This window comes from Corythoichthys intestinalis, chromosome 15 (genome assembly GCF_030265065.1).
Source record: "Corythoichthys intestinalis isolate RoL2023-P3 chromosome 15, ASM3026506v1, whole genome shotgun sequence".
NCBI lineage: Eukaryota > Metazoa > Chordata > Actinopteri > Syngnathiformes > Syngnathidae > Corythoichthys > Corythoichthys intestinalis.
In genome coordinates this window covers 46,646,958-46,665,573 of record NC_080409.1, presented here as the reverse complement: position 1 = coordinate 46,665,573, position 18,616 = coordinate 46,646,958, and the positions used below count along the sequence as shown (strand labels likewise).

The window sequence follows — 18,616 nt, the reverse complement described above, 5'->3', positions numbered from 1 at the left end:
GCTTTCAAATAATGTTTTGAACCATACATATTCTTGAATAAAGAACATTTCTGACAAGGTTTTTTTTTTTTTTTTTTTTAGGATTATGTATAATAATTTATTGCTTAAAATAAGGCTGTTAATCTTATTTTCAGCTGGCCATTTTTCTTCAAGAAATCTGAGTGAAATATACTTGAAGTGCTGGCAGTTAATTTAACTTATTTCCAATAGATTTACACTGAAAACAAGGGACTTTAACTAGTCTTAAGGAGCTGTGTTTTTGCTGTGTAGTAATGTTATACTTTAGGAATAGCATACTTTTAAAGCCATTTTTGTGCAACTTATGTATTTACTCTGTAAGTAATTGTTGCCAAAAGTTTACCATTACACAATGTCAGACAATCTGTCTTTATTTAGATGTTGGAATTTACTACTATTACTACTACTTGTTCACATTTGATGTTGAAAAAAAAGAGCAATATTATTTTTGCACAGCAATATTTTCTCTTGTGTATACTTTAAAATTTTACATAAATCTTTAATAAAATTATCGGCTTGACATTATCGGTTATCGGTTGGAACGAGGAGGAAATTATCGGTTATCGGTATCGGCTGAAAAATGCATTATCGTGCATCACTATTTATTACTAATTAATTATCATTAAATATTATTTATTACTTACTATAATTTTTTAATATTTTATTTACATTTTTGAATGTTGTAATTATCAGCATGGCCACGTAAAGATACATTTGTATTTTTTCGAAAAAAAGAAGCATTAAAAATATTTCCGGACCCAAGATTGTTGTAATTTTTTAATTACGGACCCAGAGGATTTTTAATTCATGATCCCTGGCCTAAATAATTGTAAATTGTTTTCATAACATTTATACCATGGATATTATCTGAAATTGAGGCTTGTAAGTCCCACAGCACGGCAAGTGGGCATTTGAGTGTTGTTTTCAGCACCATTTTCTGCTTATGTTCCAGGACCTGTGCCTGTCTCGTCATCCATGCGCTGTCATATGTACTCTGCATTCCAGCACCTTATGATTTACAAATTAAGCACTGCTGACAACCCTCCCAGTTCTAATGAACTGGACATTTATCACCATCGGTCATAGCCATTGAGTTAAACTGCATTCGAGGAAAACCAGCTGGGTAATAGTGTGGTGCTTTAAGATAAAACTGTACTTCAAATCAAAAGGAGTAAGTGGCGCCAAAAAAAACATTTGTTTCCGGGCACGGCCTGTGAGGCTCTACTGTAAGGTCATGGTAGTTGCTCCAGCAGTGATGTGTCCATTATTGATCCCCCTCCCTGGAGCTGCCTGTGTGCTTTAATGTGCAGGCCAAGCTATTATCCCTAGGCCTTATTGACAGTATTGACAAACACACTGAGAGAGGAAGGACAAACGGAAGCACGTCATCGTGGCAAATGTTGACGCCGGCCAGGCAAACACCACGGGGGCTTCAAAACCGACGTCTGGCCCATTCGCCTAACTCATTTATTCACAGTGCAGCCTCCCCAGTTTTTTTGTATGTAAAGAGAACTTCTACACATGCCAGAATTTAAGGGCTGCAATTTTCTTGTGAACTGATTTGCCCGACTTGATGGAAGCAAAGCGCTTCCAAAGCACAACAAATTATTGATCGTGAGTAAATGTCACCTTCAAAATTCATTGTATGAACACACAAAAGGGCCTGCGACAACACACAAAGCTAAAAGGATTTGGCTCCAACTAATGAAACCAAAGCATGAAAAAAAACAAGAAAAACATTGCAAGCTGTTTACTGAGGATTGAACATAATGAAGGAATTGTAGAAAAAATAATCATTGTGTGGTGTAATCAAACTCGTTATTTTGTCATGTCCTGAAAAGAAAAATATTTTACTCCAAGGATAACAGAATACATTACATGTTGCTGTTCTGCTCTGCAACATTATTGAATACTAATGAATACATTCGTAGAAGACTTAAGTTGTTCTCAGGTGAGTGTGAAAGCTTCTAATTCAATATGTGCCCTGTGATTGGCTGCCAACCAATTCAGGATGTGCACCACCACTTGAATTATGTTATTCCGTACCTTACTACCGATGAAAGCCCCCAAACTATGCGGAACTGATGACTGACAACATGTTTTGTCATATTATTGTGACCATGTTTAGAGGGTAAAATCCAGAGTAAAGCTGGCCTGCTGCTCACCCGTCTCCACGTCAGTAACCACGGCTGTGTTGTCAAATGAGCCAGAGAGGATCTGGCGCCCGCAGGGGCTCCAACAGGCGTCTCGGACAGCTCCTGAGTGGCAGGTGTAAACCCTCAGGCAACGTCCACTCTCGGCTCCATCCCATACCTGAAAGGAACCACAAACACACCACATAATTGAAACAATTTTGGACACAAGCAGAAGCAATAGTAGTAATAATACTACTTAATTCATATGACACCTCTAAAAACACATTCGAAAACTGATACTCAGCCAATAGGAAAACCCAACAGAAATTCACCACTACTATCTAGCGTCCACATCTAAGAATGTCCCGATCCGATCACGTTATCGGAAACTGGGCCGATCACGCCATTTTTCAGAGGATCGGAATCAGGGTTTTAATCAAAAATATATACTCCTGTTTTTCTTCTTCATACAGTACAGCGCCACAGCCTCTCACCCTTCCCTCCAGCTAAGCAGTGAGGCCAAACTGTCCAACTTGCGTTTGGTACTTAAAGTTAACGATGATTGACAGGTTTGAGCTTTGATCTTGCTAGAGAAGCTTGGTAGCTACGATCAAGGACACAAATCTGTCAATCATCGTTAAACTTGCATAAGTGTGCTGTGGCAACTCATTGTAGCGTGAGTGAACTCACTCAATGAAGCATTTAATAAAGACTAGTATTTTTCTACATTATTCTTGTTTAAAAATCATTCGCATTATGAAGGTGTCACGGCGACACAGTAACATGTTTGGAACTTTTGTTAAAAAAAAAAAAAAAAAAAACGTTTTTCTCGGTATTGGATCGGGACTCAGGGTCAGCAGATTCACAAAATCAGGTGAAAAAATATGCTATAAATTTAAATAACGACCGTGTTTGTATCACTTAAAACTCTGACAGGAAAACTACTGTAGAGTCTGAAAATTATAATGTGCAACGGTGTTAGTTATACCAAAGGGAAAAGGTATTTTTGCTACATGAAGACAAAAGAGATCTTGAGTAAGTGATAAGAAGACTTCAGTATGCTGACAATTGACAAACCACGTCACAAACTCTGCATTTGATAAATGATGGACATAACGTTCTAAGATGGCATCGTGCGCCCAGTCATCAGTCGGGCACATCGATCAGGACTAATCTTGGCCCATTCTTCTCTTTAAAACTGTTGTAGTTCAGTCAGATTCCTGGGATGTCTGGCATGAATCACTGTCTATAGGTTCATCCCACAGCATCTCAATGGGGTTCAAGTCTGGATTTTGACCTGGCCACTCCAGAATGTGTATTTTGTTCTTCTGAAACCGTTCTGAAGTTGATTTACTTCCGTGTTGTGGATCATTGTCTTGTTGCAGCATCCATCCTCTTTTTAACTTCAACTGTCTGACAGACGGCCTCAGGTTTTCCTGCAAAACATCCTGATAAACTTTTGAATTCATTCTTCCAATAATGATTGCAAGTCGTCCAGGCCCTGAGGTAGCCAAACAGCCCCAAATTATGATGCTCCCTCCACTATGCTTCACGATGGTGATAAGGTGTTGATGTTAGTGAGCTTTTTTTTCCTCCACACATGAAGTTGTGTGTTACTCCCAAACATTTTTTGCGAACATTACACAAGCAACAATGTTTTTTTAGACAGCAGTGGCTTCCTCTGTGGAGTCCTCCCATGAACACCATTCTTGGCCAGAGTTTTACATGTAGTTGATGTGTGCATAGAGATATTGGACTGTGCCAGTTATTTCTGTAAGTTCTAGGGTTCTTTTTTACCTCTCTGAGTATTCTGCTCTTAACTCTTGGCGTCATCTTTGGTGGACGACCACTCCTTGGGAGAGAAGCAACAGTGCCATTTGCAGACAACTTCTCTGACTGTTGATTGATGAACATCCAGACTTTTAGAGATGGTTTTGTATCCTTCCCCATCTTTAAACAACTCAACAATCCTTGATCGCAGGTCTTCATACAGCTCTTTTGACCGAGCCATGATGCACATCAGACAATGCTTCTCATCAAGACAATTCTTACCAGGTGTGCGTTTTATAGTGGGCAGGGCAGCTTTAAACCACTCATCAGTGATTTGGCACACACCTGACATAAGTTGTTTGGTAAAAATTGGTTTCAAGTGCCCTTTCATTCTCCTTACTCATTTTTCCTCCTTCTGTCATTGTTTGCATGCTATCCTCATTAAAATATGAAAACCTATAAATGTTTGGGTGGTTTTAGTTAAAGCAGACACTGTTTTTACATCTGTGTGATTTTGACAAAGATCAAATCACGTTTGATTGTGATTTTATGGAGAAATGTGAGAACTTCCAAAAGGTTCAGATATTTTTGAATACCACTGTATTTACTGTATATAAATAATACATGTATATTTGTCCATCTGATTCAAAGATTAGGATTTACTTCACAACAGAAACTGTACTTCATATCAACTACTTGATACTACACCATCTGTTGAAAGAATGAGTCCTAAGTGTGACATTTGTATTAAAAAAAATAAAACTAAAAAAGCTGTTAAAACTGTGCTAAAGGGCTAATGAGATGAGATTATGCAGATTCATTTCTCAATTGACTAATTACTCTGAATTAAGTACAAAATACATATTGGGTTGCAACTAAAATACTGCCTTGTTGGAAAATGACATTTTTATCATAGAAGCTGCTAAAATGCATTATGACTCGGCTTATGAGTTTATTTGTATCCATTTATTGCACATAAAAGCACTTCTCTGTATTAAATCTGCAACGCAAGTTACGGTCCACTCCATAAATATGAAGATACAAACAAAATTCTGATGTTTTTTGGCTCGAAACACTGTTTTTGTGCTAATAAACTATTCTAGTTAAACAAGGTTATTTTAACCTAATAATCATTTTAAGTGTGTGCTTGTATGTTCAGCTATACTAGTATCTACCATCTGAATGGCATAAAAAGTGCCTACAGTTTGCAAATAAAGTGTAGTGGGCAAAAAAAACTCCTGAAAGGAAATGGTGATTTATGACAGTAGTGCTGATCCTTTGTGTTTCTTAATTGCAGTGGCGTGTTCGCACTGTGGCTCGAACACTTTTTGTCAAAAGGAGCTACGCCAATTCTGTGACAAGTGTTTCATCAGACTTACTACTGCTTATAGAGGCTGATTTTCAGCCTGACGGGTCACAGCTCAGCCTGACATCAAGTGGGTGGTCTTGTCAGGTGCCCGCTTAAATGAGGTACAACTCTTAACGATGGGAGGCATTTTTCGGGATGCTCCACAGTGAAAGCTCTGAGGGCCACTTCAGACATTTCTTGGCTTCTGTGTTTCATTATTAAACGCGCTCTTCACACAGCATTAGAAAGACAGTATCACTGTCGTAAACTAAAGAGAATGGGATGCACTCGCTCAGTTGAGCTTACCAGGGATGGTTCCAAAAAATTTTTTGCCCCATGTACTTGTTAGATTTATCATTTAATTGGTAGACAACACTGTAGGTCAAGACTATGCACATAACGCTGTTGAGCATCTTAAAGCTATCTTTTTCATTGGCTTTTTTTCACTGCTGACAGCAAATAGAAAAAAATTGATCGTCAAGTGCAGAAACAGGAATAAACCCATCATACAGGAGTCTCCGTCCTAGACTCCTGACTGCTAGCACAACACAACGATCCCTCGCTACTTCGCTCTTCTAATTTCGCACCCTCAGTCCATCGCTAATTTTTATCAATTAACTCATTTGCTCCCAGAAACGTATAACTACGTTCTATTTTTAAATGCTTCATTGTCCCAAAAACGTATTTATACGTCTTTTGCGTTTTTTTTTTTGTAACACTTTATAATAACTATCCGTTTTACTAGTTAATAGATCATTAGTAAACTGTTGATAAATTATTTATTGTTGATTTGTGAAGTATTTGTTAACAGTTTGTAAAGCATTTACAGGGTGTTCATAACCTGAAACACAGTTTGTGTAGAAACGTTTGAAGTTTTTGTGTGTAACGTTTGGCATTTCTATCTTTTCAGGTTAAGAAATGCCGTTCACTTCAAAAGAAAAGGCATTTTGATAAGGCATTTTGCAGGCAGCGCTCATGTTGCACATTGTTGAAAATCTGCCATAGAACCAACAAATATTTGTACTTTTCTTTGTATATTTAACCAATAAAACTTATTACCTTCAAAATAAAATGTATATAGTTTTATTAAGATCCATCAACTAGCATGGGCATTTAGAATGGGGACAAGCATATTGGAACACCCTGTAAATGCTTAACAAACTGTTAACAAATACTTCACAAATCAACCGTAAATCATTTATCAACAGTTTACTAATGATCTATTAACTAGTAAAACGGATAGTTATTATAAAGTGTGAGCTTTTTTTTTTTTTTTTTTTTTTTTTTTTTACAAGAAGCATCTATAGCTTGCTATCTGAGAAACAAAAAACAAGGCTCCAAACCCATTTTAAAGCAATAAAACTGGCCACTGGAGTAGCGCATTTTGGGAGATCCGCAACCCGATTCGACAGCAATGAACGGCCGGGCAGCACGGTCAGAGCGCTGGCGGCATGATGCCAGGCGGCGCTCCGACCGAACAAAACAACCGAGAGGACGCCTGGGAGGTAGGCATGTGCCGGTATGAGATTTTGACGGTACGATAACCGTGGGCAAAAATACCGCGGTTTCACGGTATTGCTATTATAGCTCCAAAATGTGTTATTTTGAGATGTATGGGTTAAATTTTTTTTTTTTTTTTCCATTGAACAGGATTATTTTTTTAATTTTTCAGAACATAGTTGCAAATTGGAACATGAATATATTGTTAAAATAAATTATCAATAAAAAAAACCATTTTAAATAAAATCAAAATAAATATAACTTATAGACTATACCCACAGCCACAGCTCAAGTTGCTCAAGATTAGAGCAAGAACAAAATAATTTCCATAAAAAAGTAAAAACACTTCTGAATATTTTTTTTTTTAATTCTACTGCATGACTTTTTTTTTTGAGGGTGGAAAAGCTCAAGTGAAGTTTCGCCATTTTCAGCCACTGTGTCAGCTCTAGTCTACACGATGTCATGCCTATGTGTTAAAAAACAAAGAATTCATAAGTTAAAAATGTATAAGTTAGTTTAAAGTGTAAATATTGTGGAAAGGTTTCATCTAAATAAACAAAACAAAAAAACATTGGGAGTGAGACCGCTCCGTGATCCAGCGAACGTGGATTTGTGCTTAGGGCAAGAGCATCTTTCGCAATTAGCGATCTTTGATGCTATCCCCTTTTCCCCTTCATTCAAGCGAATCAAGCTTGTTTTCTCACTCTGCGAAGTTGCTCTCTCAGCTAAGCCTAGGCTAACATTCGTCTTTGTAAGCTTTTAGTTTGTAAATTGAATTTGAAAGGAAAATGTTTTGTTTTAGGCGAACTTTTCATGGTGCTAATCTGTTGAAGCTACTCACACATGGAAAAATACAATTGTACAATGTTTTAAATGTATTCATTTTGTATATTCCACTTACCATGATTTGAGAGCTCAATAAATTGAAGAAAAGTACGCCTTATGTTTGGAGTATTTGTTTTTGGGTTCACTAGCTGTCTAGCCGATAGTGTCACTTTCACACACAGCAACAAACGAGAGGGGGTGAGCGCTGCCGCGCCTAGCCACTTCTGGCTGCATTTTTAACACATGAAAAATAGCGAATACCGTACTACGGTCTGACAGAAAATTTTAGTGGTTTTGAAACCGCGACGTTTTCACACCACGGTAAACCGTGAAACCGGTAACCGGCACATGCCTACTGGGAGGGCAGGCGCTGGACGACCGAGCAAAACGAGTGGGACCCCCAGTGCAGCGGCTCGCCGAGCAGACCCCGCAGAGACGCAAAAATAATCCATCTTAGTGAGACAGACAACGATGAGGGAAAAGTTTACACGGCTGACGTGGCGAGAACGGCGTCATCTCGGCGACAAAGCGTCATCTGTCAGTAGTCATGTGTAAATAAATTGTTACTTTGCTATCAAAAGCTCTATTTGTCTGTTCATGGTATTTTGTAAAAGGAAAACATTATTCAGATGTTTGGGATGTAACTAATGCAAAAAATAGCTTTGTTAAAATCAAAGTTATGTATCATTTTCTCTATTTTTTCATCAGAAATTGGAAAATTGCTCAAACTAAGCTATTTTCTAATGCTGATTTCTAAAGAATGGAAAAAGATATGAACTTACTTTTTTCTGCTGAAAGAAGAGAGTGTAATCTTTCTTTTGGTGGATTCCATGTTTATATAGCAATAGAACAGAATTTTCTGTGGGCCTTGCAAAATCACTCAAAATCCAGAAAAACGGCCGGGAGTTTGTTTTTCTTTTTTAACCCAGATATCTCAAAGTAACACAATTTAGAGCTCTAATTGCAATACTGTGATACCGTGAAACCATTATATTTGTTAATTTATTATATACGTGCCTAAGCAGGAGCATGAAGGTTTCTCCAGTACGGCTATAAATATGACTTGACTTGTAAAGAAAGCCCTTCTAGGCTTGACATCTCTTATCCGTCATAGGGTTAAACAACTTTTTTTTAATCAATTAAAATGTTTAAAATGATACCTAAATACCTTTAGAGAAAATAGTGACGGCGTTTGTGTTCCAGCTTGAGGAAACACTGCCATCACAAGGCTGCCATATCAACTAACCACACAGCCACAACACATTTAATTATTATAATATGGAGGTACTCTATTCTACAAGCATTAGTAAAACGCAATAACACAACATAATGAACCAATTAATGCCCCGACAATAATCTCACATAAGGCGAGACCTGTAAATGAATGTTTCCTTTTTTTTCCCATATCCTTTTCATTTTCACTGGCCACTACCCAGTCTCACACAGAGGATCCTTGTGCATGACTCATTGGTTAATCTGCTTTCTAAATGGCTGGAGGTAATTAAAAAATAAATGAGAATTTCTATTATCAATGTGAAACTGCTGCCTTACACCTGCCGTCGCCATAGCGACAATGACTAATTGCGTGCGGTCCGAGGATGAGGAAGACAGACAAGCTGAAAAAAATGTGAGGACTTTACAGACTGTGTATTGAGCCAGAAACAATAGAGAAGAATTAATGTATTTTAAATGAGAGTTCCTCATTAGTGCAGGGACTTCTATATGTGACAATTCAACTTTTTTTAGTGTCACAGCAAATGAGGAAATTACATTTCAATTTTTTTTTACCGGAGAAAGTAAAGCTTTATAAGCCTAATAACTCTATTATTTTCTTTTTTGTTAAAAGTTAAGCCCTGTCATTAAAGAATATCCTAATTCTTTTAAATATATACTGTAGAGATATATAGTATAGATTGATTCTATGGCAGGTCAATTAATAAAAGATGATATCGCCCCCTGGTGGCTCGGTGCACTCATACTGTAATTGAAAAATTATTGAGGCTCCACATATTTCACTGAAACAGAAACAACATGGCACATCTGTTGTGGAAGTACAGTCCCTGACAAAAGTCTTGTCGCATATCCAATTTGTGGAAACAATTGCTACTAACCTGACTTTTAATTATACAATTGGTTTCAGAAATGGCTCATATGAAAGCTAGGACCCTCCCAAATAATGTCGAATGTACAAAAATATATTTTTTTCACAGAAAAAAGATTTATCATTTAATGAAGACATAAAGGTCAAATTTTGGCAAGACAAAAGTTTTGTCGCCTCCAGAAAGTAGTGTAAAAATTCAACAAAAAATGTACATCAAATATAAAAATATTAGGGCTGTCAAAATTATCGCGTTAACTGGCGGTAATTATTTTTTAAAATTAATCACGTTAAAATATTTGACGCAATTAACGCACATGCCCCGCTCAGACAGATTTAAATGACAGTAAAATAAAATGCCCACTTGTTAATTGTGTTTTATGGAGTTTTGCCGCCCTCTGCTGGCGCTTGGGTGCGACTGATTTTACAGGCTTCAGCACCCATGAGCATTGTGTAAGTAATCAACAATGGCGGGTTACTAGTTTATTTGATTGAAAATTTTACAAATTTTATTAAAACGAAAACATTAAGAGGGGTTTTAATATAAAATTTCTATGACTTGTACTAACATTTATCTTTTAAGAACAAGTCTTTCTATCCATGGATCGCTTTAACAGAATGTTAATGCCATCTTGTTATAATAAACAAATACAGTCCTTATGTATCGTATGTTGAATGTATATATCCATCTTGTGTCTTATCTTTCCATTCCAACAATAATTTACAGAAAAATATGGCATATTTTATAGATAGTTTGAATTGCAATTAATTGCTATTAATTACAATTAATTATTTTTTAAGCTGTAATTAACTCGATTAAAATTTTTAATCGTATGACAGCTCTAAAAATATGTTACATAACATATGCAAATTAAGTAGTGATGCTGTGAGATCCAAATTAAATATTTTGTATGACTTCCATGGGCTTGAAGGACTGCATCCATGCGGTTCGGCAAGGATTCATACAATTTATTGATGGAGTCATCAGGAACATCAAAGAAAGCAGTCTTGCATGCCTCCCACAGTTCATCAACATTCTTGGGTTTCGTCTTCCATGCTTCCTCTTTCATCCTACCCCAGACATGCTCAATGATGCTCATGTCTGGTGACTGGGCTGGCCAGTCCTGGAGGATCTTGATCTTCTTTGCCTTGAGGAACTTTGAGGTAGAGATTGAATTATGCGATGGAGCACCATCCTGCTGCAGAATTTGTCCCTTTTTATGGTTAGGAATGTAAGAGGCAGCAAACCATTTGTTGATATTTCAGACTATTTATGTTGCCTTCCGCCCTGCAGATCTCTCAGGGTGCAGACAATTAAAAAACCGTGTGGCATTTTCCAAGGCCCACAGCCTGTCAAAAGGATGGTCGCTGGAAAAGTGGCAAAAGGCGGATTTTTCAGATGAATCTTCCATTGAATTACACCATAGTCGCCGCAAATATAGCAGGAGACCTACTGGAGCCCGCATGGATCTGAGATTCACTCAGAAAACAGTTTGGTGGTGGCAAAATCATGGTCTGGGGTTACATCCAGTATGGGGGTGTGCGAGAGATCTGCAGGGTGGAAGGCAACATAAATAGTCTGAAATATCAACAAATCTTAGCTGCCTCTTACATTCCTAACCATAAAAAGGGACAAATTCTGCAGCAGGATGGTGCTCCATCTAGGGCTGCAGCTATCGATTATTTTAGTAGTCGATTAATCGATGAACCATTAGTTCGAATAATGGAGTAATCGGAAAAGGAACATGAAAAATTAAATTACTTGAGCTGAGCCTCAAATGGTATGAAAAATGAATTAATGAGGATCTATGTACAACAAAAGAACAATTGGCTAACTTACATAGCAAAAGTCCGCGAGTTGAAATGCTACAATAAGCTAACTTTTTACAATGCTCTTAACAAATGTTTCAAACACATATTCCCACAAAAATAAGCTAAAAATACCTATAAACTAAATAACGAATGCATATAAAAAAAAAAAAAAACATTTACTCAAACAAAAACGTAGCTTATGTTGGTCTTAACAGGGAGCACTTGGATTCAGCCATGTGAAATGAGGTAGACTAGAAGGCAGTGTATCCACCCAAATCAATAAAACTAAATGCAAACACTTTCAAAATAAACCATTACAACGCCACTTAAATTAAACGAATACTCAAGGCAGCAAAATTCAATTCGAATCTTTTTTTTCTAATCGAATACTCGAGTTAATCGATTAATCGTTGCAGCACTAGCTCCATCGCATACTTCAATCTCTACCTCAAAGTTCCTCAAGGCAAAGAAGATCAAGCTCCTCCAGGACTGACCAGCCCAGTAACCAGACATGAATAGGATGAAAGAGGAACCATGGAAGATGAAACCCAAGAATGTTGATGAACTCTGGGAGGCATGCAAGACTGCTTTCTTTGATGTTCCTGATGACTTCATCAATAAATTGTATGAATCCTTGCCGAAGCCCATGGAAGTCATACAAAAAATTTAATTTGGATCTCACAGTACCACTACTTAATTCGCTTATGTTATGTAACATATTTTTGTAATTGAAGTACATTTTTTGCTCAATTTTCACACTACTTTCTGTAGGCGACAAAACTTTTGTCTTGCCAAAATTTGACCTTTATGTCTTCATTAAATGATAAATATTTTTTCAGTGAAACAAATATATTTTTGTACATTCAACATCATTTGGGAGGGTCTTAGCTTTCATATGAGCAATTTCTGAAACCAATTGAATAATTAAAAGTCAGGTTATTGGCAATTGTTTCTACAAAATGGATAAGCGACAAGACTTTTGTCAGGGACTGTAGTGTGTTATACATAATATAGTATTTAATTTTGTAAAAACAGTACTGAACGCTTATTTAAGAGACATAGTTAATGAAATTGGAAGTGCAGCACATGGGATAAATGTATTTCTTATAGGGGACCTAAAAGGAAAAAAAAAACAGTGAAATGCAGTCAATTTGTGTCCAAGAGATGCCTGGTAACCTTAGCCTGGGATGCAATCGGAGTCGCATACAAAACACCAAAGCTTTTTTTTTTCCACATTTGGCCACCATCTGTTCCAACACAAGTCATCGAGGAGGAGCGGTAGGCAAGATGCTTCAAATGCTGCCAGTGAAGCTATGCAAATGCACCACATGCATATTTAACTGATTAGCCGCTGTCTTGCTCCCTTAAGAATTGGCGGAGGGGTGTGACGGTTCCACACACCTCCATCTCTTGACCTTTCCCATTTCTTTTCCCTGAGTGGACTAGAGAGAAGCGGATGTGAGGGTGTAATAGGGAAGCTAGAGTATCCTGTGGGGGCTGACATACATTACAGTGACGGTGATAGATATGATTGTACAGAAAGTGGTATGTGCTGTGTTTCTAGATTCAGAGGGCAATTAATGTATTGTATCCAGTGTTGGGCACGTTACTTTAAAAAAGTAATTAGTAAAGATGTCCCGATCGATGCCGATCGATCGGGTCCGATCACATTATTTTCAAAGTATCGGAATCGGCAAAAAAAATATCGGATATGCTTTTTTTTAATATATATATATTTTTCATTTAAATCGTTTTCTAATTGTATTTAACGTTACAGTCTTACACTCATCCAGAGTAGTTTTGGCTTAAAGTAGGGCTATCAAATCTATTGCGTTAACGGCAGTAATTAATTTTTTTATTAACTACATTAAATAATTAACGCATGCGCTGCACAACCCACTCACGCATTGTCAGGTTCAATCTATAAGGGTGCCGTTTTACCTGTATATAGAGCTAAAAGGCAGCGTATAATGAGGAGAGAGAATTTTGACAACCTTTGGAGCCTTTTTTATTTGGCTTAAGCTTTACAATCCCTCTCTCAGCAATTAATAATATCGTGGGAGGCAATGTGGGGAAGAAAGGTAGTAGTTGATCATTTTCTTAACACCCTGTATTATTTCCCAACGCAGAGAAGATATATCAATTGGTGGCCCTACGCACAGTCATGGTTGCACTTCCCATCATGCATTTGGGCAGAACAGTTAAATGACTGCAGTATCATTTACTGAAAGCTCAACAAATACACTAGATGGCAATATTTAGTCACAATATACAAAGTCACATTTATCCTTTAAGAATTACAAGTCTTTCTATCCGTGGATTCCTCTCACAGAAAGAATGTTAATAATGTAAATGCCATCTTGAGGATTTATTGTCATAATAAACAAATACAGTACTTATGTACTGTATGTTGAATGTATATATTCGTCCGAGTTTTATTCATTTTTTTCTTAATGCATTGAATGATTGGAATTGAATCGGGAACAAAAAAAAAGCAGTCGGATCGGGAAATATCTGGATCGGCAGATACTCAAACTAAAACGATCGGGATCGGATCGGGAGCAAAAAAAAACATGTTCGGAACAACCCTAGTAATTAGTTATAGTTACTCACTACTTCTTCCAAAAAGTGAGTTAGTAACTGAATTACTCTATAGTAAAAGTAACTAGTTAACAGGGAAAGTAACTATTTCTGTTACTTTAAAAAGAAGTTGTTGTATGTCAAAGAATTTGAAATTTTCTGAGAAGTATTCGAGTCAGTTGAATAGAGAAGAACAGACGGGTAGTTGTGTTATAGAACCTTGTAATATTTATTGCACCTCACCAGCAACAGATTTATCCTACACTTAAAGTGCAACAAAAATAAACAGATTTGAATTGCTGACCACAGATGTCGACAAAAGCTTTTCCCCGGGACATAAATTACACTTTACATGCACGTTCTTTCCTTTAATTTCGACCAACTTGAAATAGTGTTTATATCTCCAACTCGTAAAGGACAAATTTTCTTCTGAATGCTCTGCCATCATATCGCTCTGCGTGTGTGTGTTTGCCACACGTGCTGTTCCGGTTTATGTGTGAAAACACCGGCTCTGATTAGCTTACCATGACACATGACTAACCCACAGCTAATCACAATCACTTCCATCGCATCTGTCCAGGGGGTGCATTCAGGTAGCCTCGTCGCCCTAATCCTCCTGTCACCCTCAAAGTGTCTGCCGTCCTCAAGATGAAAGCAGCATTCTTGCTGGCTGACAGTGGGGGATGGGAACGAGGCTAGCATTCAGGTGTAGTAAAAACAGAAATGTTAGCTAGCTTTGGAAAGCATTGTCTAATTGAATGAGCGGGGACAAACAGCCTGGAGTTATAAGAAGTACGTGCGCCATTCTCGAACCTGAACGCACCCCAAGTGTTGGATGACAAATAAACAGAGCAGAGTAGACGCGCTATGGCTGGTATTTTCTTCAATTTATTCAGAGTAAGTAACGCACCGCTTTTGACCATCAGTAACGGTAACGGCGATCTAATGGCGGAAAAAATTGTTAGTTAGATTACCCCGTTACTGAAAAAATAACGCATGGCATTATTCCCAACACTGATTGTATCACAGCACACCATCCATACTTGAACACAATTTCTGGCTACTATTGTCACCACTAGTGATATTATTATTGCCACTTCACATAAATTGTTATCACAGGCTGAAGGCCTGTGAAGTCGCTGCTCATGTTGTTGTTTTTTTTTGGTTGTGTACACTATTACTTTTTATCTGATACTAAGAGAACATTTTTTCATTTTTTGTATCACGGTTGATTAATTAATTGCAGACTTACAGTTGCCTGTAAGTTACGAGTTACCACTAGAGCGCAAGCATGCTTCATCAAAGCCTTCAGCCTGTAGTAGCACACTAGTCCTTGTTTAATTCTAAGTCTTAAAGGGGAAGTTCAGAATTCTTAACATAAGGCTTAATCTTCAAGTTAGCGGGGGTTTAATTAGTCAGTGCAGTTGATTTCAAAAAATTCCGTGCAGTTTGTTAGTTATTTGTTAGTTTCAGGGCTCTGGAGTGGCTAAGCTAGCACGTTTCAATGGTGCCTGCTTAGCATACCAATAAAAAACAACAAATACATGCATGAGAATAATCCTATGGCCCATGCAATCAATAGTTTTGGCCATGTTTTCAGGATAAAGCTATTATAATTGCATGTCAATAATTATAGAATCAAGAGCAACATTTGTAATCCAGCAGCTCTGCAGGCAATAGGCTATCTAGGCAAGCAGGGGCGGAATCTTGAAATCGTTTTTTTCACCGCTGATTTTTTTTTTTTGTGGGAACAAAAGGGACTCCCCAGCAGACAAAGCACGAGTGTCTGAAGCACTCCTCTCAATTGTTGTCACATCTAAAAAAAAAATTTTTTAAATAGTCCGGCAGAATGAAATAAATAATGGTAGTTTGTGTGACGTTGTTTTGGCCGCGTGGGTATTTCGAACAATAATCTGCATTTTGAATATATTTGACTATGTTAGATCTGTTAATATTGTTTTTTTATTGGCATGCTAACTACGGGTGTGCCATCTTAGGCACCCCACGATTCAATTCAATGTCGATTCAGGGTGCTACAATTCGATTATTGAACGATGATCACAGTACTGACGATGATCACGGTTATAACGATTATCGATGCATCGTACATTACTAATTAATAAAGTACCCAAACAAATTTATGTCCATTATTTATTTAAAAGACCCTAATGATTCAACAGGAACGATGGAAACATGCCCATACAGCAAAAAGCTGCCCTTAAACTGCCCTAACCTTTATATATATATATATATATATATGTATATATATATATATATATATATATATATATATATTTTATTTTATTTATTTTTTTTTTTTTAAAACAAGAAAGTGAAAAAACTAAGGCTGTCAAACGATTAAAATTTTTAATCGAGTTAATCACAGTTTAAAAATTAATTAATCTTAATTAATCGCAATTCAAACCATCTATAAAATATGCTGTATTTTTCTGTAAATTATTGTTGGAATGGAAAGATAAGACATAAGACGGATATATACATTCAACATACTGTACATCAGTACTGTATTTGTTTATTATAACAATAAATCAACAAGATGGCATTAACATTGTCAACATTCTGTTAAAGCGATCCATGGATAGAAAGACTTGTAGTTCTTAAAAGATAAATGTTAGTACAAGTTATAGAAATTTTATAATAAAACCCCTCTTAATGTTTTCGTTTTAATAACATTTGTAAAATTTTCAATCAAAAAATAAACTAGTAGCTCGCCATTGTTGATATCAATAATTACACAATGCTCATGGTGCTGAAACCCATAAAATCAGTCGCACCCAAGCGCAAGCAGAGGGTGACAAAACACAAGTAACAAGTGTACATGACACTGTGCTGTCATTTTAATCTGTTTGAGCAGGGCATGTGCAAAAAATGCGTCAAATATTTTAACATGATTAATTATAAAATCAATTACCGCCCGTTAACGCGATAATTTTGACAGCCCTAGAAAAAACATTATCATTTTAAAGGCTGTACTTATTTCTCTCAACAATACAATAAAATTTACACAGGTGCAATGAATTCCACATTTTCTGGAAACAAAGTGTCTTTATAAATAAGACTTCTTTTAACCAATATACTTTATTTTTACAGATTTCTGTACTATTTCACATGTTTGTAGTGTTGCCGTACTTAATCATGGTTTTACACGTTCTGCATATTAAATACACAATCGCGAATTAGCTAATTAACTTAGCGCTCGGCGCTAACTGTTAACATCTCTAAAACAACAACAATAATGGCTAAACAGTACAAGAAGGTTTGTGTACTCACCTCTTATAGACGCACACGGGTCTTAGCAACACACTCAGGACATTTTTCAATTAACATGACTTGAAACTACTACTGGACAACTGAATGACAAGCGCAACGAACTAGCTCTCTTCCCCTCTCGCTCTAAAAAAATAACTTGTGCAAAGGAGCGCGACCGCCGGGTTCCTGCCTGTCTCATACACAAATTTATTTTCCAGTCTTTTGAAAAGGAGTAAATCTCTCGCTCGTAACAGGCAGCATCCATCATATTGTTGTGCGTGCTTCCATTAAAGGTGTCCGGGTGGCAGACGTGTCTTGAATTTCGTTCAGCTCCGAGCGGCTGTCGTAAAGTTATTAGGAAAACTCATCGTTTTTTAACCTTTATGAATCGTGATCGAATTGTCACGTGTCAAATCGCGACGCATCTAATAATGGATTTTTTGGAACCTCCTTACCAAGCAGGCACAATTGACTCGCGCTAGCTTAGCCACTCTGGAGCCCTGAAACTAACAAATAACTGACAAACTGCAAGGAACTTGTTGAAATCAACTCCACCGATTAATTAAACCCCCGCTAACTCGGAAATGTATCCTAACGTCAAAAATTCTAAACTTCCCCTTAAATTGTATTACGATCACTGTACCTTAAAGGTTTTATCCATGGAGGCAGACAGCAGAAGATGACTTCTCTGTGGGGGTGGGCACCATTGTAGTGTGTTGACCGGACCCTGGTGGCCTTGAAGGCTCAGCAGAAGCTTTTTGGGTATCCCGGCAGCTGCGGGCATTTGAGAAAGATGCGGCTTCACTTTTGGCAACACAGTAGACAGCATTTGGGCATCTTTGCTGTGTATGTCCCCTTTTAAGTTCTCTTCTTTCTCTCCTGATGAAGTGAGAAGTCTTTGTCTTTTGGGAATGTAAGGTCGGACACCAGATGAGACAGTGCAGGGTCTTTTGGGATTTTTAACTAAGTTTACTGGGTTGTTAGGGAGCAGGGTAGTCTTTTGACGATCGGCATAAGAACTAAAAGAACATCTTTGCTTTTGTGAACAGGAACTGTCTTTTCCGTAGACATTTAGGTGGCAGTCCAACAATGTGCTGTCAGGTTTAGATGTCATCTCCATTAAATGACATTCCCTCGCTTCTTGTTCTGATCCAGCTCCGTCTTTCTGATCCAGACATTCATCCTCAGAATCCTCATAGGACACCAATGCGGCCATCCTGACTTGACACAGAGTTCAACAACGTTCCAAGGGTGACATCT

General features: G+C 37.3%; 1 protein-coding gene across 3 annotated transcripts in view; it reads right to left on the bottom strand.

Moving 5' to 3' along the window:
- The window catches only part of wdr25 (WD repeat domain 25), a 76,561-nt gene that overhangs the window by 56,740 nt on the left and 1,205 nt on the right, over nucleotides 1–18,616 (bottom strand). For all 3 annotated transcript variants that reach the window (XM_057860432.1, XM_057860433.1, XM_057860434.1), the window contains exons 2-3: nucleotides 18,000–18,614; nucleotides 2,184–2,331 (exon numbers count right to left, since the gene is read on the bottom strand). In XM_057860432.1, the coding sequence (XP_057716415.1) occupies nucleotides 2,184–2,331; nucleotides 18,000–18,572 (721 nt within the window). In that variant the 5' untranslated portion in view covers nucleotides 18,573–18,614. The remainder of the gene's footprint in view (nucleotides 1–2,183; nucleotides 2,332–17,999; nucleotides 18,615–18,616) is intronic.